This window comes from Morus notabilis, unplaced genomic scaffold, assembly GCF_000414095.1.
Source record: "Morus notabilis unplaced genomic scaffold, ASM41409v2 Scaffold1199, whole genome shotgun sequence".
In the NCBI taxonomy this organism is placed as follows: domain Eukaryota; kingdom Viridiplantae; phylum Streptophyta; class Magnoliopsida; order Rosales; family Moraceae; genus Morus; species Morus notabilis.
In genome coordinates this window covers 94,552-122,232 of record NW_010366673.1, presented here as the reverse complement: position 1 = coordinate 122,232, position 27,681 = coordinate 94,552, and the positions used below count along the sequence as shown (strand labels likewise).

At 34.9% G+C, this 27,681-nt stretch overlaps 2 protein-coding genes, 1 long non-coding RNA gene and 1 pseudogene across 3 annotated transcripts in view; all 4 read right to left on the bottom strand.

The window, feature by feature from the left end:
- LOC112094063 overlaps positions 1–129 on the bottom strand; it is a 2,383-nt gene extending 2,254 nt beyond the window's left edge. The window contains exon 1 of the long non-coding RNA XR_002903335.1: positions 50–129. This is a non-coding gene — a long non-coding RNA (uncharacterized LOC112094063). The remainder of the gene's footprint in view (positions 1–49) is intronic.
- Positions 130–194: 65 nt separating this feature from the next.
- Positions 195–2,488, bottom strand: LOC21397989 (ER membrane protein complex subunit 8/9 homolog). The gene is made up of 4 exons (XM_010110974.2): positions 2,203–2,488; positions 1,223–1,369; positions 1,056–1,115; positions 195–365 (listed from the first exon to the last, which is right to left on the bottom strand). Exons 1-4 carry the CDS (start codon positions 2,410–2,412, stop codon positions 195–197), a joined length of 588 nt encoding a protein of 195 aa, XP_010109276.1. The 5' UTR covers positions 2,413–2,488.
- A 3,665-nt stretch (positions 2,489–6,153) lies between these two features.
- Positions 6,154–8,901, bottom strand: LOC21397988 (heterogeneous nuclear ribonucleoprotein 1). Its single transcript, XM_010110973.2, has 6 exons — positions 8,711–8,901; positions 8,527–8,567; positions 7,886–8,049; positions 7,664–7,763; positions 7,347–7,516; positions 6,154–7,063 (listed from the first exon to the last, which is right to left on the bottom strand). Exons 1-6 carry the CDS (start codon positions 8,764–8,766, stop codon positions 6,536–6,538), a joined length of 1,059 nt encoding a protein of 352 aa, XP_010109275.1. The 5' UTR covers positions 8,767–8,901; the 3' UTR covers positions 6,154–6,535.
- A 13,648-nt stretch (positions 8,902–22,549) lies between these two features.
- Positions 22,550–23,580, bottom strand: LOC21397986 (annotated as a pseudogene).
- Between the last annotated feature and the right edge of the window lie 4,101 nt (positions 23,581–27,681).

Genomic DNA, 27,681 nt, shown 5'->3' with positions numbered 1-27,681 from the left:
ATCAGACGAAAAACAGGAAATAGAAGATTGAAGCATATGTAATACTCACTTGCTAATGTCATCAAGGTGGTCATCAAAATCAACAAGATCTTTCCATTTTTCAGTTGAAATATAATCCAACAGAACCACATTTGCTAATGTATATATATATCAGACGAAAAACAGGAAATAGAAGATTGAAGCATATGTAATACTCACTTGCTAATGTCATCAAGGTGGTCATCAAAATCAACAAGATCTTTCCATTTTTCAGTTGAAATATAATCCAACAGAACCACATTTGCTAATGGCTCCTTAGTAGTCAGATGATGCCCTGCATCTGATCCAACTAACTTCCAGTTTCTGGACGCATCCTTTGTGTAGATCTGGTTTTAAAGGAAAAACACATAACAGGCAGTTGGTGTATGAGAATATAGAAATTCACAGGAACATGTCCGAAGCTTCACAGCCATGTGGAAAAATTTCAGATTCAAAGAATGTATTATGAACGTGAAATGACAAAAAGCAGATGATAATACATTTTTCCCAAGTTCAGAGTCTAAATCATAGATAGTAAGAGTTCGCTAGTATATCATACACATCCTTATGATCTATCTCAGCAAACTGGCATTTGTGTGGGAAAGAAACTTAAAAAAGACTTAAAGATGGAGCCAACTATTGGGCATCAGTAGTGCCCACCATCTGATTCACTTGCATATGAGTGGAATCCATACGAGTGGAATCCATAGTTTGCGAGTTGTAGTGTTGGGAACCACTTATACTTTTTACCAATTTTCATTAAGGCTTTTTATCATTTTTCATAAAGATTACACCAAAAAACAATGCATATCATCCATACACATCGCCAACACCACTTCTGATTCACGTGTTCCTGACTCAGAGAAAATAACTCACAAGAGAAAACTTAATCTCACACCGAGTCAGACGTCATATCAGGCCACAAAAAAAATATATATTCTTTTCAACTTTGAAAGCTAGACTAGAAACCACATGAAATTTAAAACCAATACTCAAATCTAGCAACGCTTTTAATAATCATAATATTGATCACTAACCTGCAAAACAGGGCTCCGATCCTTGGACTTTTCCAAAGCTGCGAGCTTTTTGTTATCTAACTACAAATTGTAAAGAGCAGAAAACAAGAGAAACTGAACTTAAACCGATATACCCCATAAGAGCGACCCAAAATCACATCAAGAGAAATTTCAACTTCAAAATGTACCAAAAGAATGGCCGCTTGAGGAAAGTAACGAGATATGTGATCACCAATATTCTTAGCCACACCACCAAGCTCATAATCATCGAATCTCTCATTGGCGTGAAAATAACCCACAATGTTATCCCCTTTGCTTGAATAGTACTCCTCTATCTGATCCAATTCACGAGTTCAATTTCAACCAACTTAAATTTAAAGACAAATAAGTTTAAGCTCAGAGAAACACAAATTCATTCACGTCACAAGAAATATTTTCAGTAATTATTAATTATGAAGAAATAAACATCAAATACTATAAAATTATTGGTGCGTGTGTGTGTGTGTGTGTGTGTTTATCTATATAGATAGTATCTATTGTCATTTTATACCTTTGGAAAATTTTCTCTAAACTTTTAATTTTCGCAATTAACAACCTATATTTGTCGAACCATTGCAATGTGGCTCCAATTGATAAAGGTGGGGAAACTATATAAGCTCAATGGAAGCAAAATTAAAATAAAACGAAACTAAAACTAACCTAAAAATCACAAATATATCAACTTTGCAATAAATGTTGACATTAATTCAATTATTTGTAAAGAAAAGATTTTTGTGAGCGTTTGTGCATAGGTCAATTCAATGGAGACAAATTAAACTAAAGGGAACAAAATTAAGATCAGAAAATGCATTCACTTCGAGAGAAATCTCCCCACTAATCCCACAAATTACAAAGAAATAAACATCAAATTAGATTAAAGGAAACTAAAACTAATCCCAGAAAATACAAAATTATTCATTTCGCAAGAAATATCGCCAGTAATTCCACGAATTGTAAGGAATGAATTAATACGAAAAAAAAAACCCCCCAAAATTATTTACTTCGCAAGAAATTTCGCCAGTACTTCCACGAATTTTAAAGAAATACACATCTAATACGATATAATACAAATACATAAATATATATATATAGATGTATGAAAAGGTTAGATCTTCTTGGGGAGAAGTACCAGGATGAGGGAGATTTCGAGCTGGGGAAGGAGGCCGAGGTGGGAGTGGAAGAGAGGGACGGAGTCGGTGATCTCCACAACGCCGTCGTTTTGGGAGGAAACACGGCCGATGAGGACGCCATTGACGCCGGAGGTTTTGTGCTTCAGGGCGTGGAGGACCAGCTTTATGTACGCGTTCTGAGAGATCTCGTACCTCAACTCGCCGCCCATGACTCTGAGTTCGATAGCCCCTGAGGTTCGCAAAATCGCCGACGCCGAAGAGAGAGAAAGATGAGAGAGAAGGGCACGAAGTCCAAAGTTCAGTGTTTTCACTTCTTTGTAAGTGGTATTATGTTGGTGGATGCTCAAACGGTGTCGTTTTGGTTCTCCACACTATTTTAAATTAATTATAATATCTTTTTTCTTTTTTCTCCACTATTTTTTTTTCTTTTATTCAGAAAAAAATATATATCTCTTTTTTCTTTTATTTGTTGGAAAGAGTTAAATACATAGATAATCCTTGAATTTTTTTCTTTAGTTAATTTTTTTATGAACAGTTTTTTAACTCTAAAAATATTTCCTAAATAGTTTCTTTGTTAAATTTTAGATGAAAATCGTTAATTTTATTTCATAAAAGTTCTTAAACTATCTTCTCTCTACTAAATTTAATCCCTAAACTTAAAAAAAAAAACATATTATCTTAAAAATTATAAAACCAGAAAAGGAGCTAAAAAACTAAAATGTCAAATAAATAAATAATAAATAAATAAAAATCTCTAAAGAATAGCAATACAGGTCTTCATCTTTTTCACTAAAAATTAAATTCAAAGAAATTAAATCTAAAAGTGTCATTCCAAGATGTGAAACCCTCTTGAGTTTGAGTGCAAAAACCTCGCTGGAGTCAAATGGGGCTGGAGAGGGAAGGAGCGGCGGTGATGGGTTACGTGTGCGCGGCAAGGGTAGTGAGAGGAAGCAACGGAGGTGACGAGCAGATGGCAAAGGGAGGGGCCAACGAGCACGGGGTTAAGAGAGGGTTGGCAAATCTGAAAGAAAAAAAATCTTGAGTGGGAAGGGATTTGAAAAATCTAGATTGTTTTTTACTTTTTTTTCTAGATCTTAGGGAAAAAAATATATTATATATATATTTGGGTTAGTGGGTTGTGATGCTTTGAGAATGATTTGTAATTTTAATTTCTATTATGGTTATTATTTTTTTTAACATAGAAATTATTTTTGAAGAGAGAAAAATAGTTTAGGGACCTTTTATGAGAGAAAGTTAAAGATTTTCATTTAAAATTTAACAAAGGGACTATTTATGGAACACTTTTAGAGTTTTAGGACTGTTCATAAAAGAAATTGACTACAAAAATTAATTGTAAAAAGAGAAAAAAGTTTAGAGACTATCCATAAATTTAACTATTTGGAAAATTATTAAAAACACTCCGTCCAATAGCAACTAGCAAGTAGCTCCAACTATTAATAGTAGTTCTTACAAAATAATAATAATAATAATAATAATAATAATAATAATAATAAATAATAGTTAAATTCATGAAATTTGGTACCATCAAGTTTCATCTATGATTTTTTTTTTCTCTTAGGAATTTATAGTCTTTTTCTTAAGAGAATATTACATATTCTACCTTCTTAAATATCCCACTTACTAAAAATATCTCTTTTTAAAAAATCATACCCCTTAATTAGTTTTAATCTAAAAGATAAAAATATATGAGCTAATATTAAAGAATAAAAATAAAATGTGACTCTATTTCAAGAAGTATTTTTAAAGATGGCCTTTTATTAACCTTAACATACACGGTATAAAGTGGAAAAACCTCTTTTTGAATCATCCAAATAGTGTAGGCAGGTTCGTGGGCGCGGTTGGTTTGGTGAGCGGGTAGAGATTTCTTTTGTTTTAAGTCATATTTTTTACGAAATTTTTCGACAAATTTTTACTTGGGTAATAAAATATCTTGTAACAAAAAGCCTCCGACTACCTAAAGTCCACACTCCATATTGCATTATACTCCATCCATAACGCAAAGTTCATATTTCAAAATTGGGAACTTTTGTGATGCCATGAGAAAATTTTCATACAAGTGCCAGAAATACAATAACTTTACAAATTTTATGTTGAAACTTGTAAACTTTTAACATTAAAATTACATAAATTACAATAAACCTGTAAATTTTAAAAAAAAATACAAAAGTCGTTGGAACTTGCGAATTTCAAATGTTAAAAACACTATAGAAGGACCCTTCATAACTTTATATAACATAAACAATATTATATATAGTGAGAGGGATTTCATAGTAATTGCAACTTAGAGAATAATATTGGATCTTTTACAACTAAATTGCAAGATATGTATTAGCAAAGATGAGTCTACCCTCCAAAATGCTTTAAAACTTTTCTTTATTTATTTATTTATTTATTTATTTTTTTTTAAGGATGCAGCTATATTGCCATTTTAGTGAGCTCTATTCACTTTCGTATCTTGTTCCAATAAGAGGCTGACCACAAAGAGATCAGTGCCTAATAAATAAAAAAATAAAAAAAATAAAACTAACAGAAGAAAATTCGTAAACCAGAAGCAAAAATTTGCAACAATAGCAAAAGCAGAACTGTAATTACATTGATTCATTCGTTTGGGAGGACATTTATACGTAATTGCCCACAAGAGAGAGACAAATTGAAATAATATATTTACAATCTTGTCTTTTCTCTTTTTCTTTTTCCCCTCTTTTTTCTTTTTCTTTTTTTTTTTAATTTGCAAAATCCCATTGCATTACAGACAAATAGAAGAATAGAAGATAAAACTGGGAATTCCCATTAAACCTTTCTGAAATGCCAGAAGTTAGCATTCCATCAACTTGAACAGCCACTTAACACCACCAACATGAACATTATGACCAACAAATGCAACCAATCAATTATGTACTTACCTTAATAAGAGTATTCTTTGGTAGGATGTAAAAGAAAATGCCATATTTGTATTGAGATGCAATTCTAGATCGTCGGCTTTTCATTAAGTCCCGTTCAATTTACATACGTATTTTTATTTGTACACGTCCCGACGGCCCAAAATTCTGCAACACTGATATTTTTGGTACCAACCACATAATTCTCCTAAACCTAAAACAGAAGTACTCCGGTTGGGAAATGACCATAAGATTAAAGAGTTGTTCTTTTATAACGAAACTCAGAAAAAAATTTAAACTCGAGTTACAATTTTATTCAAATTCATGTTCTTTTGTAAAATTTGAGTTTGAACTCGAGTTTGAATTCAAACTTGAACTCGAGTTTAAATTTTCCCTTTAACTCGAGTTCATAAACTCGAACTCAAGTTGATGAACAGTATTTTTTCTATTATTAAAAATGTCATAACTTTTTCGTTTTAATTCTGATTGAGATGATTTTTTTTCTATGCATTCACAACAAAAAGATAAATAAAACCCCACCTATATACCCTATTAAAATTTTTCATCACCATTGAATTTTTATTAAAATACTATCTAAATACAAATTTAAGTTTTGACCTACCGAAACACAGACTCAAAAAGATTCTCAATTCAAATCATAACTTAAATGTGCACATCCAAACACAAACTCAAGTTACAACTTCAACTCAAATTATAACTCAAACTCAACTCAAGATCATCACTCAAGTCATCCTAACTCAAAAATGCAAAAGAACAACCCCTACCTAGCTCTAGACCCCAGGAAGATAACCACACAACTTCTCAAAAAATAGAAGCATACAAATAGCTTCCCATTCACCAGTTTCCTGACAAAAAAGAAAATCGAGAAGATCTAAAACGGCCTTAGAAGCACACTAAACAACTTAACAGTCTTATCTTATCCCAGGTTAACTTAAGTAGCACAGATTTACATCTCAGTTGCAAAAAACTAAATAAATCAAAAATCAAACTAAACCATCTCATGACCTGAATGCCAAGGCAAAAATGACATGCTAAACAAAAAAGATTAATATTCTAGAACGAACTAAAGCAGATCGTAACAGGCGCTGCAATAAGCCGACTATAATACGCAATACACTATATTAATTAAACTAGAATAAGCACACCAAAGACTAGCTTGAAACAATCTAGTTTGTCTAAACCATACAATAGAACATAAAGTCTAATGAGAAAGCTCTTCTGATCGTTTAAAGCTTGTCTAAGCCATACAATAGGAAGCCTCTAGCGGCAGTGAGGAAGTACCTATCGATGCTCAATAAACAAAACTAGAGGAACCTGTGACAAACTTCTATAGGCAAAAGCTTAAGCAACTGCATAAAAATGGCTTCATACTAGCGCGCATAGGGACGATACTGACTAGTGCCTTTCATTTCTACCTTGCATAAGGGTGGTAACGACTACTGCCACTATAGCCTCCCCTTCCATAAAGGCCACTCGCTCCACCATAACTAGCACCTGGACCAGAGTCGTATCCACTACCACCACCATAGCCTGAACTGCCATATCCTCCATAGCCTTCCCCACCACGACCATATCCACCTAAACTGCTTGCACCATAACCACCCCCGCCAAAACCACCACCATAGGGTCCAAATCGACTAGTGTAACCAAAGGAAGATTCACCTCGGAAGCCACCTAAGCTACTGCCGTCAAAGCTTCCATATCCCCCACCAAACTCGCCACTACCACTACCATAACCATATCCACTACCAAGCCTGCTGCCAAGAGCACCCCCAGGAGTCCTATAGGGACCGGGGCCGTAGCCCCCATCAAAACCACCATAAGGACTGTCAAATCCACCGTATCCATCACTGAAAGAACGAGCCCTAGAAATGCCACCATATGCAGGAGCAGGTGGTGGATTTGAGGCTTTCTTTGGTTCAGCTTTCTTGATCTCCACCTACAACAAAGCAACTTAGTTAACCTAAATTCTGCTGCAATAGAACTATGGTCGTCGCCCTTTCCCGTGATTGTCTATACCTGAAACCACCTCGACCTAAAATTAGAATCAAATCACCAAAAGTGGTCTCTTTGATGAAATATAAAGAAATTAAAAATAAAATACTTTTCTTTCTGGGAATGGTATAAATAAAATTGGAGAATGCAATAATAATGCACACTCCACATTGAGGAGAACTCTGTGTACATGCCGGTTTCTTTGGATGCCATTTAAACAAGCTCACCTGGGTACCAGCTATATCAACCATATTTCCCTTGGATAACAATTCATCTACAACTTCCTCACTCTCAAAAATTACAAATCCAAAGCCTCGCGAGCGATTGGTCTCGTGATCATGAATGATTTGATGTTCCACAACTTTCCCATACTCCGAGAAGAAACTTTTCAACTCATCTGGCAACTCAAAAAGGTAACTAGTAAGAAAATAGAGACCCGACAGAGAACATACTTCACTTAAGACTTTCACCACAAGCAAGCTCTACTGTACATAGAAAACAACGTACATAGAAAACAGAGAAGTAAAACATAAAAACTCCCTACCTTCAGTAACTGTTGATGGAATCCCACCAACAAATATCTTCTTGGTTTTGAAATCCTTAGTATGACCCTGGCCTTTCGGTATGGTCCTTTTTATCTCAACCTGCTCCGATGTCAGTAATCAAACTTCCAATTAAACCTTGGCTTATACTTTTAAACACCAGTGGGATAACTATAACACCATCAAAACATGCACAAAATAACACATAAATACAATTTTGTTACCTGTTTCCCATTAATCACATGGGTGTCCTCAATAACCATGTCAACAACTGAAGGATCAGCATAAGTGATAAAACCGAAACCCCTCGGCTGACCCGTGAAGCGGTCTTTCATTATAACCGAGTCCACTATCTCCCCATATTTTCCAAAGTGCTTATTAAACGTAGCTAAAGTCATTAAAAACAAAACGGAACAAGAAGTGCCACATTAGTAATGAAAAAGAAACATCCCAGCTTACTATGAATCTAACTCAAAAACAAAATGATTTTTGGCATTATTAGTTACGGCAATTTAATCCTTAAAAAACTATATTTGGACAATCAATCGCTGACCTTTTTAGTTTTTTGGCAGATTTGGCCCATTCATAATAAATTTATGGGGAAAAATTCTCAAAATTTAAGAAAATTAACTTGGACCAATTTACATAACTAATAATTTTACATAAAAAAAAAAAAACAGTACAAATACCCTCTTCTAAATCAGTTATTCAAATTAGAAGCTAACCACAACTGAATCATATAGCCACTGAGATTCATATATATATATATATATATATAGACACACACACATACATACATATATATATATATATAGAGAGAGAGAGAGAAAGAGAGGAAAGGAAACTTTCATATCTCTGGACTAACCATAATGGGTGTCTTTCGCTAATCCTCCAATGAAAATCTTCCTGCATTTCTCAAAGAAAAAGATCAAATTAGGATGCAAAAAAGCACAAAACGATTCGGAAAGCTATAAACTTTCATAAAATAAAATAAAAAATCCATTCTTTTTTTTCCTTCAACAAATCGAATAAAAACAGAAAAAACGAACCCAGGACTAGCACCGTCGCCTGAGTGTGGATTATCGCCCTTGGATTTCGAACCCATAGTGTTCCAATTTCAGAATTTTCTTTGCTTTTTTCCCGAGAAAGTAATTGGTGTAAAATCTGATTTGATCGAAAATTTTAGGGCTTTTTTCTCAGGGGCGAGAGAGAATAAGGGTTAGGGTTTTACAAGTGAAGGTGAGTGGTGGAGAACAATATATAAAATTACTTTTGAAAAAAAAACTTAAAAAGAAAAAGATTTCAAAATGACGAATTTGCCACCAGTGGATAATGCATACGGCATACCATTGTTATATTCTTCACCGACGTGGTTTTCTGTTTTTTGCGGTTTTCCTTGTTGTCATTGTCAGAATAATTGTGGATTCTTAGATTTTATTCGGTATAAGAGATATAAATTCAGAATTATGATTTTAATTTAAATTAATATTTATTTATAAAAATAAAAGTAATTTTAATTTGACTCAGTTAGATTTATTATTTAGTTTTGATAGTTTTGATTTAAAATTTAAATCGTGATGTAATGTTTAAATTATGAATTACTCTTGATTTTAAAATTATTTATCTTAATTTTAAGTGGTTTAAACTCCTGATTTTAGTTGTAGTTTTAGAATCATAATTTAAACCTAAAATTATAAATCATAATTCTAATTTTAAAATCAAATTTAATCACTCTAGTTTAAACCCTTAATATTTCTTAATTTGAAAATTGTTGTCGTTTTTTTTTTATTTGTCGACGTTTTGGGTACTGTTGTTATTGGAGAGCAGCCACTTAACCACTTTCATGTTTTTTCCCCAATTATGTTGTTTGTCGTTTCTACACTAACTAATGTTTGTAAGCGATGTTATTTCTTCGTAGCTGTCGTTTTTATTTTGTTTATCTGGTTTAAATATTTGTTGTCGTTTTTCTTCAATTTTCCCCTCGTGCTAGGGATGTGTACAGTTTGGTTCAAGCTGCCGGTTCAAAACGGGTAGTTAGTTTTTAGACTGTCAGTTGGGTTCCACGTCAACACCGTTAATAAAACGGTTTAAAGCCGGACCGGATTATTTTCTTAACAGTCCGATTTAATTTGTAACTTTTTAAAATAGAAAAAAAAAACTTGTTATTTACATTTAGACTTTGAATGACTATAATATTATTAGTTATGACCTTTTGCTTTAGATTGCTTGTTATTGTTATTTGTTACTTTTTTATTTTGGATGACTGTAATATTACTAGTTATTAAGGGCCTGTTCACTTCGTTGATTCGAGTTTAGAATTTGAGTTTTTCTACAGTAAAAAGCTCTCACAAACAATCACATCTAACTTTTTTACTACAGTAAAAAGCTCTCACATAAAATCACATCTCAACTCGAATTCTAAACTCGAATCAATGAAGTAAACGGGGCCTAACTTTCTTTTACTTTGAATTGCATGTTATTGTTGTTACATTTTGGATGATTATAATATTAGGAGAGAATGAGGAAAATAACAGAAATATGGAGGGTAATTAAAATAAACAGCAGATATTAAGAGTAGGTTAAGTAAATACATAAAAATTTAGATCCTTGTTTCAAGATACAATAAAATACCAATAATATCCCTATTCATATTCCACACTCTAATTTCACATTATCCTCTCTCCTCCATCTAACACCTTCTCCTCTGATCTTGTTCTCTCATCAAACCCACTTGCTTTCTCTCTCCTCAAACCCAACGATTCCTCTCTCTCCCCTGTTATCTCTCTCTTTCATTCATTCTCTATCCTCTGCAAATCTCTCTATTTGTTCCAAGTTCATTCTCTCTCCTCTGCAAATTTCTCTATCTCTTCTAAGTTCTCTCTCTCTCCTCTGCAAATCACTTTTCTCCTGGTTGAACTATCTTCCAAACTCCAGCATTTGAAGATGTAGGGCCCGTTTAGTTCGCTGATTCGAGTTTTTAATTCGAGTTGAGATGTGACTTTATGTGAGAGCTTTTTACTATAGCAAAAAAGTTAGATGTGACTGTTTCTGAGAGCTTTTTACTGTAGCAAAACTCGAATTCTAAACTCGAATCGGTGAAATGAACGGGGCCAGATTGCGGAACTTTGATCTCTCGAAACTCGTGCATCAAATCTAGCGAGTGAAGACAAAAGGTTGATAAGGAGAACGTCGATTTGGTGTTCGAGTTCTCTGTAACATTCCGACCATCCAAGAGCAACTGAGCTCCATTATTTACGTGGTAAATGACTGGTAAATTACTCATTAACCTGGTAGATGGTTCATTTACGTGGTAAGTTATTTATTTACATGGTAAATGACTCATGAGTCATTTACATGGTATACTCATTTGGTAAATAATTCTTTTTAAATGAATAACATTTAGGAGCCAGTCATTTATTTAATTATTTATGTGAAGAAAGTCAATCCTCCACTAAAATTAGTGTACAAAATAGGCAATACAATATAATATTCAGTTGAATTACGTTTATGATTCAACATTATTTGTTTTGGAAAAGCAAACTTGCTAGCAAGAGGAAAAGGAATTTTAGGATGACAATTGTTGGAAAATGGCTTAGTAAGCCATGTTAAAGGCCCATTTTGATGCCTATATTGGAATGAGACCCAATTGGATTTTGAGACGGGTCTCGATGGATTTGTGTTCTCCATTACGAGAAAATCGAAATCAGATATTCACACACTCAAAATGGATATTGGGTGAATGAAAAATTAATACTTTAAGTATGTCACTTGGGATGGTTAAATTAGTTGGAAATTATAAAATCACACATTGGCTAGGAATGAAGTCTTGGTGGTATATATAAGTGATTACACTTTAAAGTCTAGGTAAACATATATACCTGAGAGGCTCTCGTACACGCAAGGGGTGAAAATCACGGACCCGGCTGGTTAAGGGCCCAAAATGTGCACTCACGACCTACAGACATGAATGAAGGACCGAAAAGCCCACTCAGTGCGGGCCTTATTCTGCAATTTTTCTTTTTATTTTTCCAACTTAAAGCTGAAATTTATTTTTAAATAAATTCATATTGGTAAGAAACTGAAACTGCAGCATTTGTACATGTTTTAACTCTGCATTAGTGTAGGGTTTAAGGCACAGAAAACTGCAACATTAACCAGCATTAGTGTAGGGTTTATGGCTCTAAATTTGGACATACTTTGGAGCAGGTTCGTATGGTTTTGCAGGGTCGTAACGTCTAAATTGAATCTCCATTAATCTCAGAGTAAATTCAGATTTATTCATTATTAATCTAGCATTATAACATCCTCTGCAGCATCCTATATAAGGAGGTCTCCTCAGCCATTTGGAGACACAAAACAAAACACACAATCTCTTCTCTCTCGATTTTTTTTAGTTCTTTTTGATGTCTTTGTAGTCAGTTTTGGTGATAGAGGGAAGGTGCAAGTTCTAGTTCACCGGACAATTTTGACAGTGTTTCGTACTGCCATCGTTGTCGTTGTATCCTAGGGAACGGACGTCTAACGTAACCTCAAGCACTCGCCGGAGAGGACAAATCTATTTTAAGGAAAGCGTGATTCACTTGCCTCAACATCTTTGCCAATTCAGTTTTCAAATTTGACAGAAGGTTGAATTAGTGTTGTAGCAATTTTAATACATCATTTTTTTCAACAAGTTGATATATATTGTTCTTCTTTGTATTTTTCATATTATTGCCTGACAATCTTAAAACATATTCACATACAAGGGACGACGTTTGCAAAAGAAGATATTTTTTTTGTTTGGAAATCTTTGTCAATTTCCTTACTAACTTGGAAATTTTTGGTTTTGAAGAAATGGTTGATAACATGAACGTGGTTGTTCCTACTGGAAGCAACACTATGACACCGGGAGTCATCACCTGTGGGACAAATGTCTATCTCGGTCTCGACCCCTAGCTTGACCTCGACGCGGCCTTTGCCGGTCTCAGTTCTTGTGAACCATAATTAGAAGCCTGATAAGTTCAGTGGGCTAAATTTTAAGACATGGCAACAAAAGATGTTATTTTATTTAACAACGTTGAATCTTGCAAGATTCTTGAAAGAGGATCATCCTACTGTTAGATTGGATGAAATGGATGCGTAAGCATTTCACGCGGTTGATGCATGGAATCATTCTAACTTAATGTATCAGAACTATGTGTTGAATGGCTTGGCTGATGGGCTTTACAACATGTATAACTCAAAGAAAACATTTAAGAAATTATAAGAATCCTTGGACCAGAAATACAAGTCCAAAGACTCAGGTGCTAAGAAGTTCTTAGTGGGCCAATTCCTGAATTACAAGATGGGAGACTCCAAGACTGTTATTAATAAAGTTCAAGAGCTCTAATTGATAATTCACGAGATACATGCCGAGGGAATGGCTATCAGTGAATTCTTTCAGGTAGCTGCGCTGGTTGATAAGCTACTCCTTTTTAGAAGGAGTTCAAAAGCTATCTGATGCGCAAGAGGAAAGAGATGACTGTTGAGCAATTGGTTATAAGGCTTCGTATTGAAGAAGACAATAGGCGGTCTAACAAGAAGTTCTCCAATGCAACTGCAAGCTCTGCTAAGGCTAATGTGGTGGAGCATGATGGCTCCAAAAAGAAAGAAAAGCCCAGATCCAAGTTGGGACCAAAGGGAGGAATTGTCAAGAAGAAATTCCAAGGGAAGTGCTTCAATTGCAACAAGGTTAGGCACAAGTCGACGGATTGCAGGCTGCCGAAGCGAAATAAGAATAAGGAAGCCAATGCAGTGGACACCATTTCCAAAGACGTGTCTGACATCAGCTTGTCTGCTGCGATGTCTGAAGTGAACTTGGTCGACTTCAACCCAAATGAGTGGTGGCTCGATATTAGGGCTACAAGACACATTTACTGTGACCGGGCCGAGTTTGCTGATATAGTTCCGTTAGAAACTGGAGATAAGCTTTTCATGGGCAACTCCGCAACTTTTGAGATCAAGGGCCAAGGAATGGTGTTCTTGAAGATGACCTTGGGCAAGGAAGTGAAGCTCCACAATGTGCTATATGTGCCCGACATCCGGAAGAATCTCTTATCCGGGACAATGCTTAGCATGCACGGCTTCAAGATGGTGTTTGAAGCCGATAAAATAGTTTTTTCTAAGATAGGAATGTATGTGGGGAGGGGTTATGTAAAAAAAATGACATGTGGAAAAAGAATTCCATAGCTGTAAAACCCAAGAAAGTTAATAAAAAAGAAAAGTTTTCCGCTTATATGCTTAGGTCTTCTAATTTATAGCATGGTAGACTAGGACATGTTAATTATGATACATTGCGTAGATTAATTAACTTGGATCACATACCCACATTTCATATTGATTCAAAACATAAATGTGAAACTTGTGTAGATGCAAAACTAACAAGGTCATCATTCCAAATGATTAAAGGGAACATTGAATCACTTGATCTAATACATAGTGATGTTTGTGACTTAAAGTTTGTTCAAACTAGAAGTGGTAATTAGTATTTTATCACTTTCATGGATGATGGCATAAAGTATTGCCATGTATATTTGCTAAAAAGTAAAGATGAACCTATAGAAAAATTTACTCTCTACAAGCAAGAAGTTGAAAACTAACTTAATAAAAAGATTAAGATGATAAGAAGTGACTAAGGTGGTGAATATGTCGAATCATTTAGTACGTTTTGTGCAAAACATGAAATTATTTATGAAGTCACACCTCCATATTCTCCCCAATCGAGTCGCATTGCTGAATGAAAAAATCGTACCTTAAAGGATATGATGAATGCAATGTGAATAAGTTCTGGATTGTCACAGAACTTTTTTTGTAGGGAAAAGCCATTTTATCGGCTAATTCCCTTTTAAATAAGCAATCGTGTAAGAAAATCGATAAGACCCCCTATGAATTGTGGAAAAGAAGGAAACCTTTCTACAAATACTTAAAAGTGTAGGGGTGTTTGGCCAAGGTAATGGCACCAATGCCAAAGAAGTTGAAGATAGATCCGAAAATGGTTGATTGCATCTTCATTAGGTATGCTCATAACAGTAGTGCACATCAGTTCCTTGTGCATGAGTCTAAAAACCCTTACATATATAAGAACACAATAATAGAGTATAGGAATGTATCATTCTTTGAACATATTTTTCCATGTAAGACTAAGGAATATGAGCCAAGTTCGTCAAAACGAATTTTTAAGACTATTGTAGAAGATAATAGTCAAAACTCTGAAAACAATGAAATCATGAAAGCAGAGGAAGAGCCTAGACAAAGCAAAAGGGCAAGAATAGAAAAGTCTTTCAGACCGGATTTTCTAACCTACATGCTAGAGGCTGAACTTCAAAAGTATAAAAAAGCTATGAAATCAACTGAGAGTCCTTTATAGAAAGAAGCTATAAAGAGTGAGATAGATTCCATCCTGTAAAATCAAACTTGGGAACTAGTAGACCTTCCGCCAGGAAATAAATTACTAGGTTCTATTAGATTTTCAAACGGAAAATGAAGACGATTGGAACAATTGACAAGTATAAGGTCAGATTGGTAATAGAAGGATATAGACAATGATAAGGCTTTAATTACTTTGACACATATTCTCTTGTGATGAGAATAACATCTACAAGGATGATACCAGCGATTGTTGTGCTACGAAATCTTGAAGTTCATCAAATGGATGTGAAGACAGCCTTTCTAAATGGAGATCTGGAAGAAAAAACTACATGGAACAACCTGAAGGTTGTGTAGCTCCAAGACAAGAGAAGAAAGTCTGCAAATTGATAAAGTCTTTATATGGTCTGAAACAAGCACCAAAATAATGGCATAAGAAATGTGACGTTGTCATGATGTCAAATGGATTTGGCACAAGAGAACCTGTTGTATTAGAATGATACTCTAATGCAAGTTGGACATCCAATACACAGGATTCTAAGGCTACCAGTGGATATCTATTTTCCTTGGGTGGTGCAGCTATTTCATGGAAATCTTCTAAGCAAACTGTAATAACCAGGTCCACGATGGAAGCTGAGTTTGTCGCTTTGGATAAATGTGGCAAAGAAGCTGAATGGCTTAGACATTTCTTGGAGGACATTCTGGATTGGCCAAAGCATGTACCTGTAATTTGCATACACAGTGATAGCCAATCAGCCATTGATAGAGCATATAATATGATGTACAATGGTAAGTCTTGACATATACGTCATCGACATGATACCATTGGATAACTTATCTCAACGGGAGTCATGGCCATTGATTGTATAAGGTCGAAAGACAATATTACGGATCCGCTAACCAAAGGACTAAATAGAGATCAAGCTGAGAAAATATCGAGAGGAATGAGATTGAAGCCCATGGAAAAAGCAGGTCGAAGTAGTGAAAACCCAACCTAGTTAACTGGAGATCCCAAGATCTAGGTTCAATCGGACAACTATATTTTATAGATCATCTGAGTTCACTATGGGGGTTACCCCAGCCTATTCCTATGATGAAAATAGTGAAACCCATACGAGAAGAGGTTGAAGATTTGTTTTTAATGATTCTTATGCGTCAAATGTGTCAGGAATTTGAGCGGAGTAATACGGGTTATTCTTCATTAAGAAATCACCTATGTGATAGAGAAATAGGGCCTCTTCAAAGGAGAATTATGAGGGCTCAATTCTTTAAAAATTCTTATAGAACCAGGTATATGTTCATGGCCAAAATGAAAATAACCATGAGAACCGAAATGTGTCAGGAAGATGTCTATGTGAGGTATATTAACATTTACACAACGACAGAACAGTTCAAGGACATCACGTCTACTGGTCAGCCAGTAAAGTAAATGTATTCTCCTAATAGAAATTTCAAGGGTTAGTACCTACCTATCCTATGCAGGTATCGACCGTAGAACTCTATCACCATGTCGAGTCTGTGTTTTTTCCTCATCGGTCAATTTTCATTCATGTGGGGGATTGTTGGAAAATGGCTTAATAAGCTATGTTAAAGGCCCATTTTGAGGCCCATATTGGAATGGGGCCCAATTAGATTTTGAGACGAGTTTTGATGGATTTGTGTTCTCCATCACGAGGAGATCGAAATCGGATATTCATACACTCAAAATGGATATTGAGTGAATGAGAAATTCATACTTTAAGTATGTCACTTGGAATGGTTAAATTAGTTAGAAATTACAAAATCCCACATTGGCTAAGAATGAAGCCTTCGTGGTGTATATAAGTGATTGCGCTTAGAAGCCTAGGTAAGCATGTATACCTGAGAGGCTCTCTCAAGCGTATAGAGGTGCAAATCACAGGCCCGGCGGGTTACGGGCCTAATGTGTGCACCCGTGATCTGCAGACACGATTGACGGACCGAAAAGCCCACTCTGCGCGGGCATTATTTTGTAATTTTTCTTTTTCTTTTTCCAACTTAAATCCGAATTTTATTTTTAAATAAATTCAGATTGGAAAGATACTGAAACTGCAGCATTTGTGCAGGCTTTAACTCTACATCAGTGAAGGATTTATGAGTCAGAAAATTGCAGCATTAACCAACATTAGTGTAGGGTTTATGGCTCTAAATTTGGACATACTTTAGAGTAGGTTTATATGGTTTTGCAAAGGTTGTAACCTCTAAATTGAATCTCCATTAATCTGAGAATAAATTTAGACTTATTCACCATTATTCCAGCATTGTAGCACCCCCTATAGCAACCAATATAAGGAGGTCTCATAAGCCATTTAGAGACACAACACAGAAACAATATCTTCTCTCTCAGTTTTTTTAGGTCTTTTTGTTGTCTTTGTAGTATGTTTTTCGTGATAGAAGGAAGGTGCAAGTTCTAATTCATCGAACAATTTCGATAGTGCTTCGTGCTACCATCGTTGTTGTTGTATCCTGAGAGACGGACGTCTAACGTAACCTCACGCACTCGCCGGAGGGGATGAATTTGTTTCAAGGAAAGCGTGATTCACGTGCCTCGACATCCTTGCCAATTTGGTTTTCAAATTTGGTTGAAGGTTGAATTAGTGTTGTAACAATTTTAATACATTGTTTTTACAACAAGTTGATGTATATTGTTCTTCTTTGTATTTTCCATATTATTACCTAACAACAATCACTTTAGAAGGTAGGTGAATTATTTATTTGTCAGTAGCATTTTCGTAAAATTAATCCACCTCTTATAGTGGTTTATCATGTAGACAATGATATCTTGGTATAATACTACCAGTCACATGTTTCGATATTCCAACTATATTATTGTAATACAGTTCACAATAATTTCATTTTAAAAATGGTCCTAAAGTATATGATATTGGCATTTGTGTAAATGAAAAAACTTGTGTCAAAATTCCACTTCTAAGATACTATTTTTGTAGGAAAGTTTATAAATCACAATTTTAGTAGAATAAAAGGATAAAAATATCTAGAGTTTCATATCTTGCTCTCTCATCTCTTTACTCCCTTGGTTTTCCTCCCATCGTTTGTTGTTGTGCTTTGTCACTGGATCTCCCTTTTCTATATGATGTCCCCTCTTGATCCACCTCTTTCCTCCACAACACCGCTATGGAGATCCATACTCTACGTGGCGTCGCCAATTCTATGCCACTCTCTTCTCGCATCTCCATGTTGCCATAATGGATTCAACCTCATCTCAATGGCATCACCATGTCTCCCAGAGATCTCGCCTACAACCATGAGATTGCTTCATGCAAAGGCCACGGTTGCTGAGTTTTCCTCGTGTCATGGTGGAGGCGAGTTCTTCCCCTACAATGTTGCTGCTACATCTCCTCCAACCATTTCTTTTCTTTTTTAAAAAGGCGTGTCTATGGTAGGGTGAGCCAACTCACCCTACCTATAGGGTGAGATATGATATTTAAATTGAGTTAGGGTGTACGTGATCTCGTTCACACGAAATTTTAACTCAAATTCACAAAAAGTAATAATAAAACAACCTCACCGCCGACACGTGTGATGCCGACCTCCACCATATGCCAACGTCATCCGTCGACACCACAACGACCATCGTCCAACAATGGCGACAAGTGGTGGCGATGGTCAATGAAGGTTAATTTGACAATGAAGCTTGGACCTACCCTTCCTAATTCGACCTTTCTGAGTCTAATAGTGTTATCAATTTTGACCAATTTGGCCTCTTAAGTAGTAGATTGGACTTGAAGTGTCTGAAAAAAAAAATCGACGACTTGGATTTCAATTTTCTGATAGTGGAACCGTAAAATTAATGGAGGGCTTTTGTTTCCCATGATCTTCTGAGCATTTTGATAGCAACTACACATCATATGGTTGTTGAAGATGGCGGGCTCATTCTCGCCCACAACGATTGAATTACAAAGCTTGGGCAACCGTGTTTCAACAAGAATCGACATGTGACATTGGATGGGTTTTGTTCGTCTCGTTGTGCTAAGTACATAGGAACCAGAATCACCTCGATCGGAGGTCGGACAACGAACTTACGATGAATTGAAATTAAGTTATTTTTTGATATTTTGCCGGTGATTGTGACGGTTTCCCGCCAAGATGGAGGTTGCATGACATGTCAACAAACTTAGTTTGCCAAGATCTTTCTGATGGTATGGTCCTATTTTAGCTTCTATGCTACCAGTCATTTTGAGCCGTTCATTTTTTATACAAGCTGTGAATAAATTCACCCTACTAGTAGGGTGATTTGACTCATCCTACCATAGACTTCTTCTTTTAAAAATATATGTTAATTACTATTTTTAGAATTATAATATTTGCTTGTTTATTCTTTTGAAAGGAATTAGTTGTTTATTTTTTTAGTTAGATTAGTTACTTGGTTAATTATTAAGAAAAATAAAAAGTTGCATATTTATTTATTAAATAATTAGTGAACAAGTTGTTAAATAATTAGTAAATTACTTTAAGAACGGTTAAACCATTAATTTACTTGCTGATCATAATAAAAGTAAATTAATGACTTATTAACTAAGCTTGACTAAACTTAAAAGTATATGATTTATTTATTAATGGTATTTGTAACTCATAGATATAGTGCTTCCCAAAAACTTAAAAAAGTGTTAAAAATCCAGCATCGAATCTCAAAAGTTTCATGGATTGAATTCCCTAACTATTTTTATCACACACACACACACATATATATATATATACATATATTCACTAACTATTTTGGACCCATTAAAAGTAAGCTCTACCAAACCCAAATGCCAAGTGTTTGATATTTAATCCAAAAAGAATAGTACAAAAACCCAACCTTTATAAACCTTGTATCCTAATCCAAAGAATATCAAAGTGTTTGATATTCAAAGGTCATTTTCTGCCTTGAACCTCCATATTGAAAAGGGACAAAAGAAAACGATTGGAACAATAAGAATTGGACAAAATTTTCATTCAAATAGTTGTCATTGAAAAGTAATGCCGAAAGTTTTCTCAAAGTTTTCACCAAAAATAAGTTCTCTTAAAGCTTGAAGGTACTTCTTTGTTTTTTTTTTTTGGTTTTTTTGGTTTTTTTGGTTTTTTTTTTTTTTGCTTGAAAAAGCTTGAACTTAGTTCCAATAAGTTTTCATTTTGAGAAAAGTAAATTTTGAGGGAAAGGGAATAAATACTTGAGTATGAATTTTTATCTTTTATTCATAATTAATATCTTTTTTAGTCAAATAACTATATTAGTAGAAAAGGTATTAATAAAAAATAAATAATAAGAATCTAGACTCATGCACTCTAAAATTAAACTCAACAATTTTCTCTAAATTTTATCAACACATTTTGTCAAATTATTTTGTATTCATTCTTTTTTTAATCTTGGAATGAAAGTACAAATACTTTTGTAGGCAATTGAAACAAAATCTCCCCATGGCCCTTGCATGACATTGCATTATACGTCAAGCTTCAAGGACTTTCATTGTATTGGCTATAGTTCCACTAAATACTTGAGAATTTTATTTTCAACAATTCATGCATTTTTTTTATGCACAAACGTTGTATATATCACCAGCGACCATTATTATATTTTTTCAACTAATCACAAATTCACATATTAACTTTCAACTCTATTAATTAGGATAGAAAATATAATGATCTTGTATTAAAAAAAAAAAAATTGACATTGTCTTATAAATCAAACTCTATCTAGTCTAGTTAAAAATTCAGTAGTGTTAAATATAGCTAGAGATAACACATTTCTCGGTTATGATACTTAGGAGTTGTCCATAAGTCATATGTATGATATTGATTTAGTCATATGTATGATATTATTTATTTTGCTTGAAAACTGTTGAATTGATTAACTTGCTTGACTGACCTATATACCAAGTTGAATTAAATTACTTGGGCAAAATAATAAATTCGCTACTAAAATCAATTGCATAGAAATGGAAGATCAAAACCAGGAAAGATAAAAAATCTTATATATACACTCATAGATCAGACCGTTAAAATCTTAATCTAATAGTTAAACAAGCAGTTTCTATCGATAGTAAAAAAAGGATAATTTCTGCCATATATCAAGTTCCTAATGTTTGTGTTTCCTTTTTGTTTTTATGTTTGGAGATTATACTTGAATAGTTGTAATCCATGGCTGATTTTAATGTTAATGAATACTATAATTGTACATGCGAAATTAGAAATTTAGAATAACAATTTACAAATAATAATAGTAATGTGTTTCTTAAAAATTTTAAGATGATGATGACCACAAGACAACATTCATCTACCTTAATTCTCTCCTTAAATTTCTTATTACCATCTCTTCTTAAATTTGGTTGTACAAGTACACGAATATCACCAAACACAATCTAGGTAGCATCCAAACAAGAGTAACGTACATCTCACATTACTCCTATTTCCTCTTTAAACCCTTTAATTGATTTCATCTCATGATCTGCAGTCTATCTATACAATGGATATCTTATTAAAACAAACTTTTTTCATTTTTGCTTTTCTTCATAAATCCATGAAAAAGAAGAACAAAAATCAGAAAATCCCAACCATTTCTTCTTTTTTTCCCCTTTAAAAGAAAATCCCCACCTATTATATTCAATATGGAGAATTCGTAATAAATTTTTCAACTGTTTTTCACGTATTACCGTGTTGGAGACAACCTAAAGAGTTTATTGCTTACTAAATAATGAGAAATTCATTTATAAAACCATTTAAGGTTTTTTATATTTATTTTAAAAAGAAATATGTGTAAAGATAACAATTGGTAAAAAAAAAATTAAGTATGGACACATTTAAAGAAAATTATTTTAACCAACTAAAAATAAATAGAAACACACGCAAAAAAGAGTTACTGTCATAAGAGTAAAGTAAAAAATAATATATTTAAAAAAAACACACACACACAAATTAAAATGTAAAAAAAATTCAAAAAATAAAAATAAAAATAAAGAAAAAAGAAATAAGTGGAGGGGCTACTACATGCAACCTCATAAAAAAGAATTTTGACTCTTTTATATATTGTTGATTATATTAGATAAAAATAAAAAAGACTAAGAGAGAGCGAAAAGACTCTTTTCTCTCATGCCGCCACGTGGCAACACGAAAGAAGTGGGTTTTTGGCTCTTCTTTTTTTTTTGGATAATTTGCACAAATGGTCCCTAACCTCTTTAGTAAGTGACAGTTTGGTCTCTAACTTTTTTTGTATAAAACGACCCCCCAACCTATTTAAATGGGTGCAATCTGATCCTTTTCGTCAAATTTTTAACAAATTTCCGCATGTGAGCATCATCCGCCTTCTTTTTTCAATTAAAAGACAAAAATGCCCTAAGGGCCTTCTTCTTCCTCAGCTTCCTTAGAAACCAAGAAAATTTGAAAGAAGAAATGGTGTGGAAGGTTTCAAATCCCTGTTTCGTATTCTCTCTTTCCTCAATAGAATGGGTTTCAAATCCCTGTTTGGCCAGAGAAAGAAACCGGATTCCTCAACCGCTTAAGAAAAACACATAACGATCCAAACTTTGAATCTTACCAATCAATCTACGACTGGCCACGACCTCCATTGGCATATACTTCTCATCGTGCTTCACCAAAACCCTGGTCGCCACGAAGTAACAATCTTTGCTCTTCGCCTTCTCAGAAACATTCTTCGGCATCACTTCACTCCGAATCTCATCCATGATTGGCTTCACAAATCCTTCGACTACCACTGAGTGGCCTTCTCTGAACAAGTCTAGCAACGGGACATCATACCTGACCAGAATATCCGTGATGAGGTCGGTGACGATGAACTCGATCTCCGGCGAGGACGCCGGGTGGACAACGCTCCCCTCGAGGACCAAGTTGCCGAGCCTGAATTTGTTCTTGCTAGGGTTTGAGAAGTACTTCTCTAGGGCTACGGTCGGAGTTACGTAGAAGACCATTTGGTCTTAGAAGACGTTGAGGATAACAATAATGAATCCGGCGATGCAGCTAAAGGTGATGGCGTAGGTCCAAAGGCGGCGTGTTCGCATCTGTCGGGCTTGCGTCTTGATGTCAACTGTGACGACCCTCTTAGGTGGCCGTCACTGTAGCTGAAATTAACTTGTACTTATTGGGATTTTTTAAAATTTGCGGAACATTTTTTTTAAATACTACTTAGAATGCTGCAACATTTTAAAATATTGTAGGAATGTTGTAGCATTCTTTTTAAAATGCTTTAGGAATACTGTAGCAATCTTTTTAAAATGTTGTAGGGATGTTGTAGCATTCTTTTTAAAATGCTTTAGGAATGTTGTAACATTATTTTAAAATGTTGTAGGAATGCTGTAGCATTCTCTCTTTCTTTTCCTTTTAAACTTACTATAACGACACACATTCTGGCAGTTTACACAAACTTAGCATTATACTACAAACTTCTAAAAATACAAGTTTATAGACATACTTATCAAAATCTTTTAAAACTTTAACTACTGCGGAAAATGACTGCGTGAGCAGTATCAATTCCCATCTCCACCATTCCCTCGCCGCTCACCATTGCCCTTCAAGAATCGCTGATAGGTTTCTTACCTACAACATGAACATATCTGATTGAGCTTTCGCTCAGCAAGTAGGAACTATCTCTCACAAAATAACTGTAACTACACATGAATAAATATGCATGAGATGATTATGCTTAATTATGATGTCTTATCATAGGCTTATTATCTTATCTTATCTTTCTTACTGATGGGCCCGAGTGCTTATACCACTTGCGCGCAATCATCGGGACGTACGGGTTTGCAAGGTCCCTAACGACACCGTGATTTAAATTGAACTGAGTGTCTCCCCTGTGGAGGACCCTTTTTTTTATTCCTTTATCTCCCTTGCGGAGTTTGATTATCTCCCTTGCGGAGTCTGATTACCTCCCTTGCGGAGGCTGGTACGGCCCTCAACTGAGTTTCTTCTTATAAGTTCCTCTTGACTTATTAAGGTGTATGCAATATGACATAGCATAGCATACTATAACATGGAATGTACTCAAACACATATAATTCATGTGCACTGCTTAAGTGTATGCAGTATGATCTAGCATAGCATACATAACATTAAATTAACTCAAACACATATAATTCATGTACATTGCTTATGTGTATGCAGCATGACATAACATCGCATACAATACTTAAAGCATAAACATGCATATATAACATGTGTTACTTTTTCTTTAAAATCTATTCATACTGTAGGTGAGATTCCTACTTACCTGATTTACAGAGCTGGAATTCACTTTTCGCCAAACAGCCTATTCTCTTACTTGCTTACCTATGAAATGAACACCTATTAAGAGTGTGAGATTAACTGTCGTTTGCTCTATTTTAGCAACTTCTGAAGGAAATCTAGCCCTTTACTTAAGGCATGTATTCCTTTCCTTTACTGAAGGATAATTTACTATAAGGATCAATTAATTAAATCCTCAAAATCTTATTTTTCTTAATTGCCCTTAACATACTTATGTCTAGATTGAAAATCATTTACCCAATCTAGAAACTTATTCTCCATAATTTTTCTCATTGGACTTATTATGATATTAAGGCCCAATTCGGCCTAGAAACTTATTCACGGCATTCTAACTCTTCGGCCGTTGAAATTTAAACTCAAACGGGGTTGTTGAACTAATACGGGCATTGGACCCGCATCTAACTTTAAAATTCTAGGGGGCTAACATATTTAGCTCGCAAGTGCCCATTGGGATGTTTTGCTCCAAAACTATTAAGCTTTTAAAAGAAACTATCATTTGATTTTTTTATAAAACCGATTACTCACTTATTTAGTTACAAGCACTAAAATCCCATTATAAAATCTCTTTTCGACTACTGACTTTTGAAACTATTCCACAAGTCATTTTACAGTTAATTTGTAAACCACCGTGAAACTATGTTGTAGAAGCCCTTTTTTCGAAATCTTTCTTCACGGCTATTCCTCATTCAAGCAAGGTCTACAACCATAGTATTTTACTGAAATCATATTTCGGGTTCTTTGATAACCTTTTGTTAAAACCAACATTGTGTTAGTTTTGTTTAGTTAAAACTGTGTAGTTTCTAAAATCTGCGTTTTACTACATTTAGGTTCAGATTTTGAAAATCTGTTCTTCACAAAAATTCTTCATCTCGTCGAGATCTAAAATTGTCATTTTTGGAGAAAACTGAAATTCAACATCTAAAGGCCTCGTTTGGCTGAAAACAGTGGCTACAGTCTTTTTTTCCTGAAACTGTGTTGGACAGCCTGTCCCATTTTTGCAAAATGGCTTAAAACTTGCGTTGAGAGTTAAACTTAAGTTTTGTCACAGTCACAAAAAAACGTTCAAAACATCGAGAACCATAAGTTCAAGTTTTAAAATACTGAAAAATCTCGCTCTAGGGTCCTCATTTTCACGTTCAAAGTAACCGAAAAAATTTTCCTCCAACCTAAAATAAGCAAACTTTAACCAAGTATAAACATACTACATAATGCTTAATCAAACTAACCTCAAAACTCACAAAACCAACTTAAAACTCACACACCCTTATTACAACTTATTTCTTTGAGAATCACAAATTACATAAATGGATTCTCAAACTTAAACTTTGCTAGAAAGGAAAATAAAGAGAAAGGTTTTAGAGTTCATACCTTAAGGAAAGAAAATCATTGGTTAAACTCCTCCTAGAACACTTTGATCCTCCTTCTTGATCTTAAGCTAGTATTTGTATTTAAGGGAGTGGAAGAAAAATTAAAGAGAGAACATAAGAGGGAGAGTTAGGGCCGGTTTTTGCGTGTAGGAAAATGAGAGAAGAATGAGCAAATGAGAGGAAAAGGTTGCTTACACCAATGATCCAGTATTTACTGCCCTTTGCTCAATCCCCTCTTAGCTTTTAATCAAGCCTTTGTGTCCAACTTAATTAATCAAAACTTTGCTTAAAACACCCTAAGCTTGGCCGGTTTGGATGCTTCAAGGGAGAAGTGAGGTAAGCTTTATTGTCAAATAGTTGACTTGACTCATCTCGTCATGAAGTGTTCTACCACACTCAACTAACCAAAATTTTTGTTAAAAACTCCCTAAGCATGGCCGGCCAAGTGAAGGGAAGGGGAGAAAATTTTTTATCATGATTACTCTTCACTTACCCTCATCAAATCACATATGTCATGATTTCTATTCACTAACTCCCATCAAATCACATATGTCATGATTTTTCTTCACTTACCCCCATCAAATCACATATGTCATCCTACCAAATCCTAACCTACCCACTGTACTCTTGTCTCATCTCTTAAGTTTCCCTTGAATCAGATAAAATTATACTGACTGTAAGGAAGTACTTAGCCGATAAGAAATTCTAGTTTCTGACGGTTCCTTTTCTACTGCTTATTTACAGTTCAATATTAATCCCCGACTACTTCGATATTACATTAAATTCTTACTCGCGTAATATTTTGAACTGTTTCAAGTCTTGAAATTAATTCTACACTGAACAAATTATAAATTTAGATTTATGCATTATATCCTGGGAATGACATTGTTTCTGACGGTGTCAACTCCCGAGCTCACATTGTACCCTTTTACTATAGGTATTTATCTTGTGATTTTAACCTAGTTGTCTGGAAATTAAGGATTTTCTCTTCTTTTAAAATGTCAGAGCATTTTTTTTATACGTTGCTAACATCATGCTGTGCTTGGAGATTCTTGGAATTAAGATTCTCAAACTACATATGTACTAAAAATTCTTCTGCCTTAAAGTACGGTGAGAATTTATTGATCGAATTTACTTGATCGTAAAACATGAACTTAGCATGAAATCTGCTACAGAATTTAGGAATACGGATGTTAATTTCATAAATCCTTCAGTCACAAAATATAGCATAATATTTTCTAGGAAAATCCTTGGCTTAAATACATAAATTGTATTATTTAAAATATGAGATTTTCTCAGTCATCCGTGATGAGGTTGGTGACGATGAACTCGATCTCTGGCGAGGACGCCGGGTGGATGACGCTCCCCTCGAGGACCAAGTTACCGAGCCTGAACTTTTTCTTGCTAGGGTTTGAGAAGTTCTTCTCTAGGGCTACGGTCGGAGTTACGTAGAAGACCATTTGGTCTTAAAAGACGTTGAGGATAACAACAATGAATCCGGTTATGCAGCTAAAGGCGAGGACGTAGGTCCAGAGGCGGTGCGTTTGCATCTGTCGGGCTTGCGTCTTGTGTCGACAGTCTTCACTCGTTTGGGGATTCTACGGGCGGTGGAGAGGAATAGGAGAAGGGAGATGAAATCTTTGGGGATCAGATGATAGACGATAGCCGGGAGAAGATCGACGGTGGAGATTGGATGATGGAGTGGCGACAAGAGATAATGGTGGTTGTGGTGATGGTAGTGTTGCGAAGGAGATGAGATCTGAGACGGAGGGCTAGGCGAGCTGAGAGGTTTAAGGTCAGAGTGTAAGCAGCGTTGACATGCGACAGCGATGGTACAATCAACTTTGAGGAGTTCAAGGTCATGATGATGATCACCTTCGCTGGAGAGGACAACAAACAAGAGAAAAGACCAGGGAACTCGAGGAAGAAGAAGAAGAGTAATTAAGGGCAATTTTTTCTTTCCACCATAAACATGGGTCACGTGAGGGGGG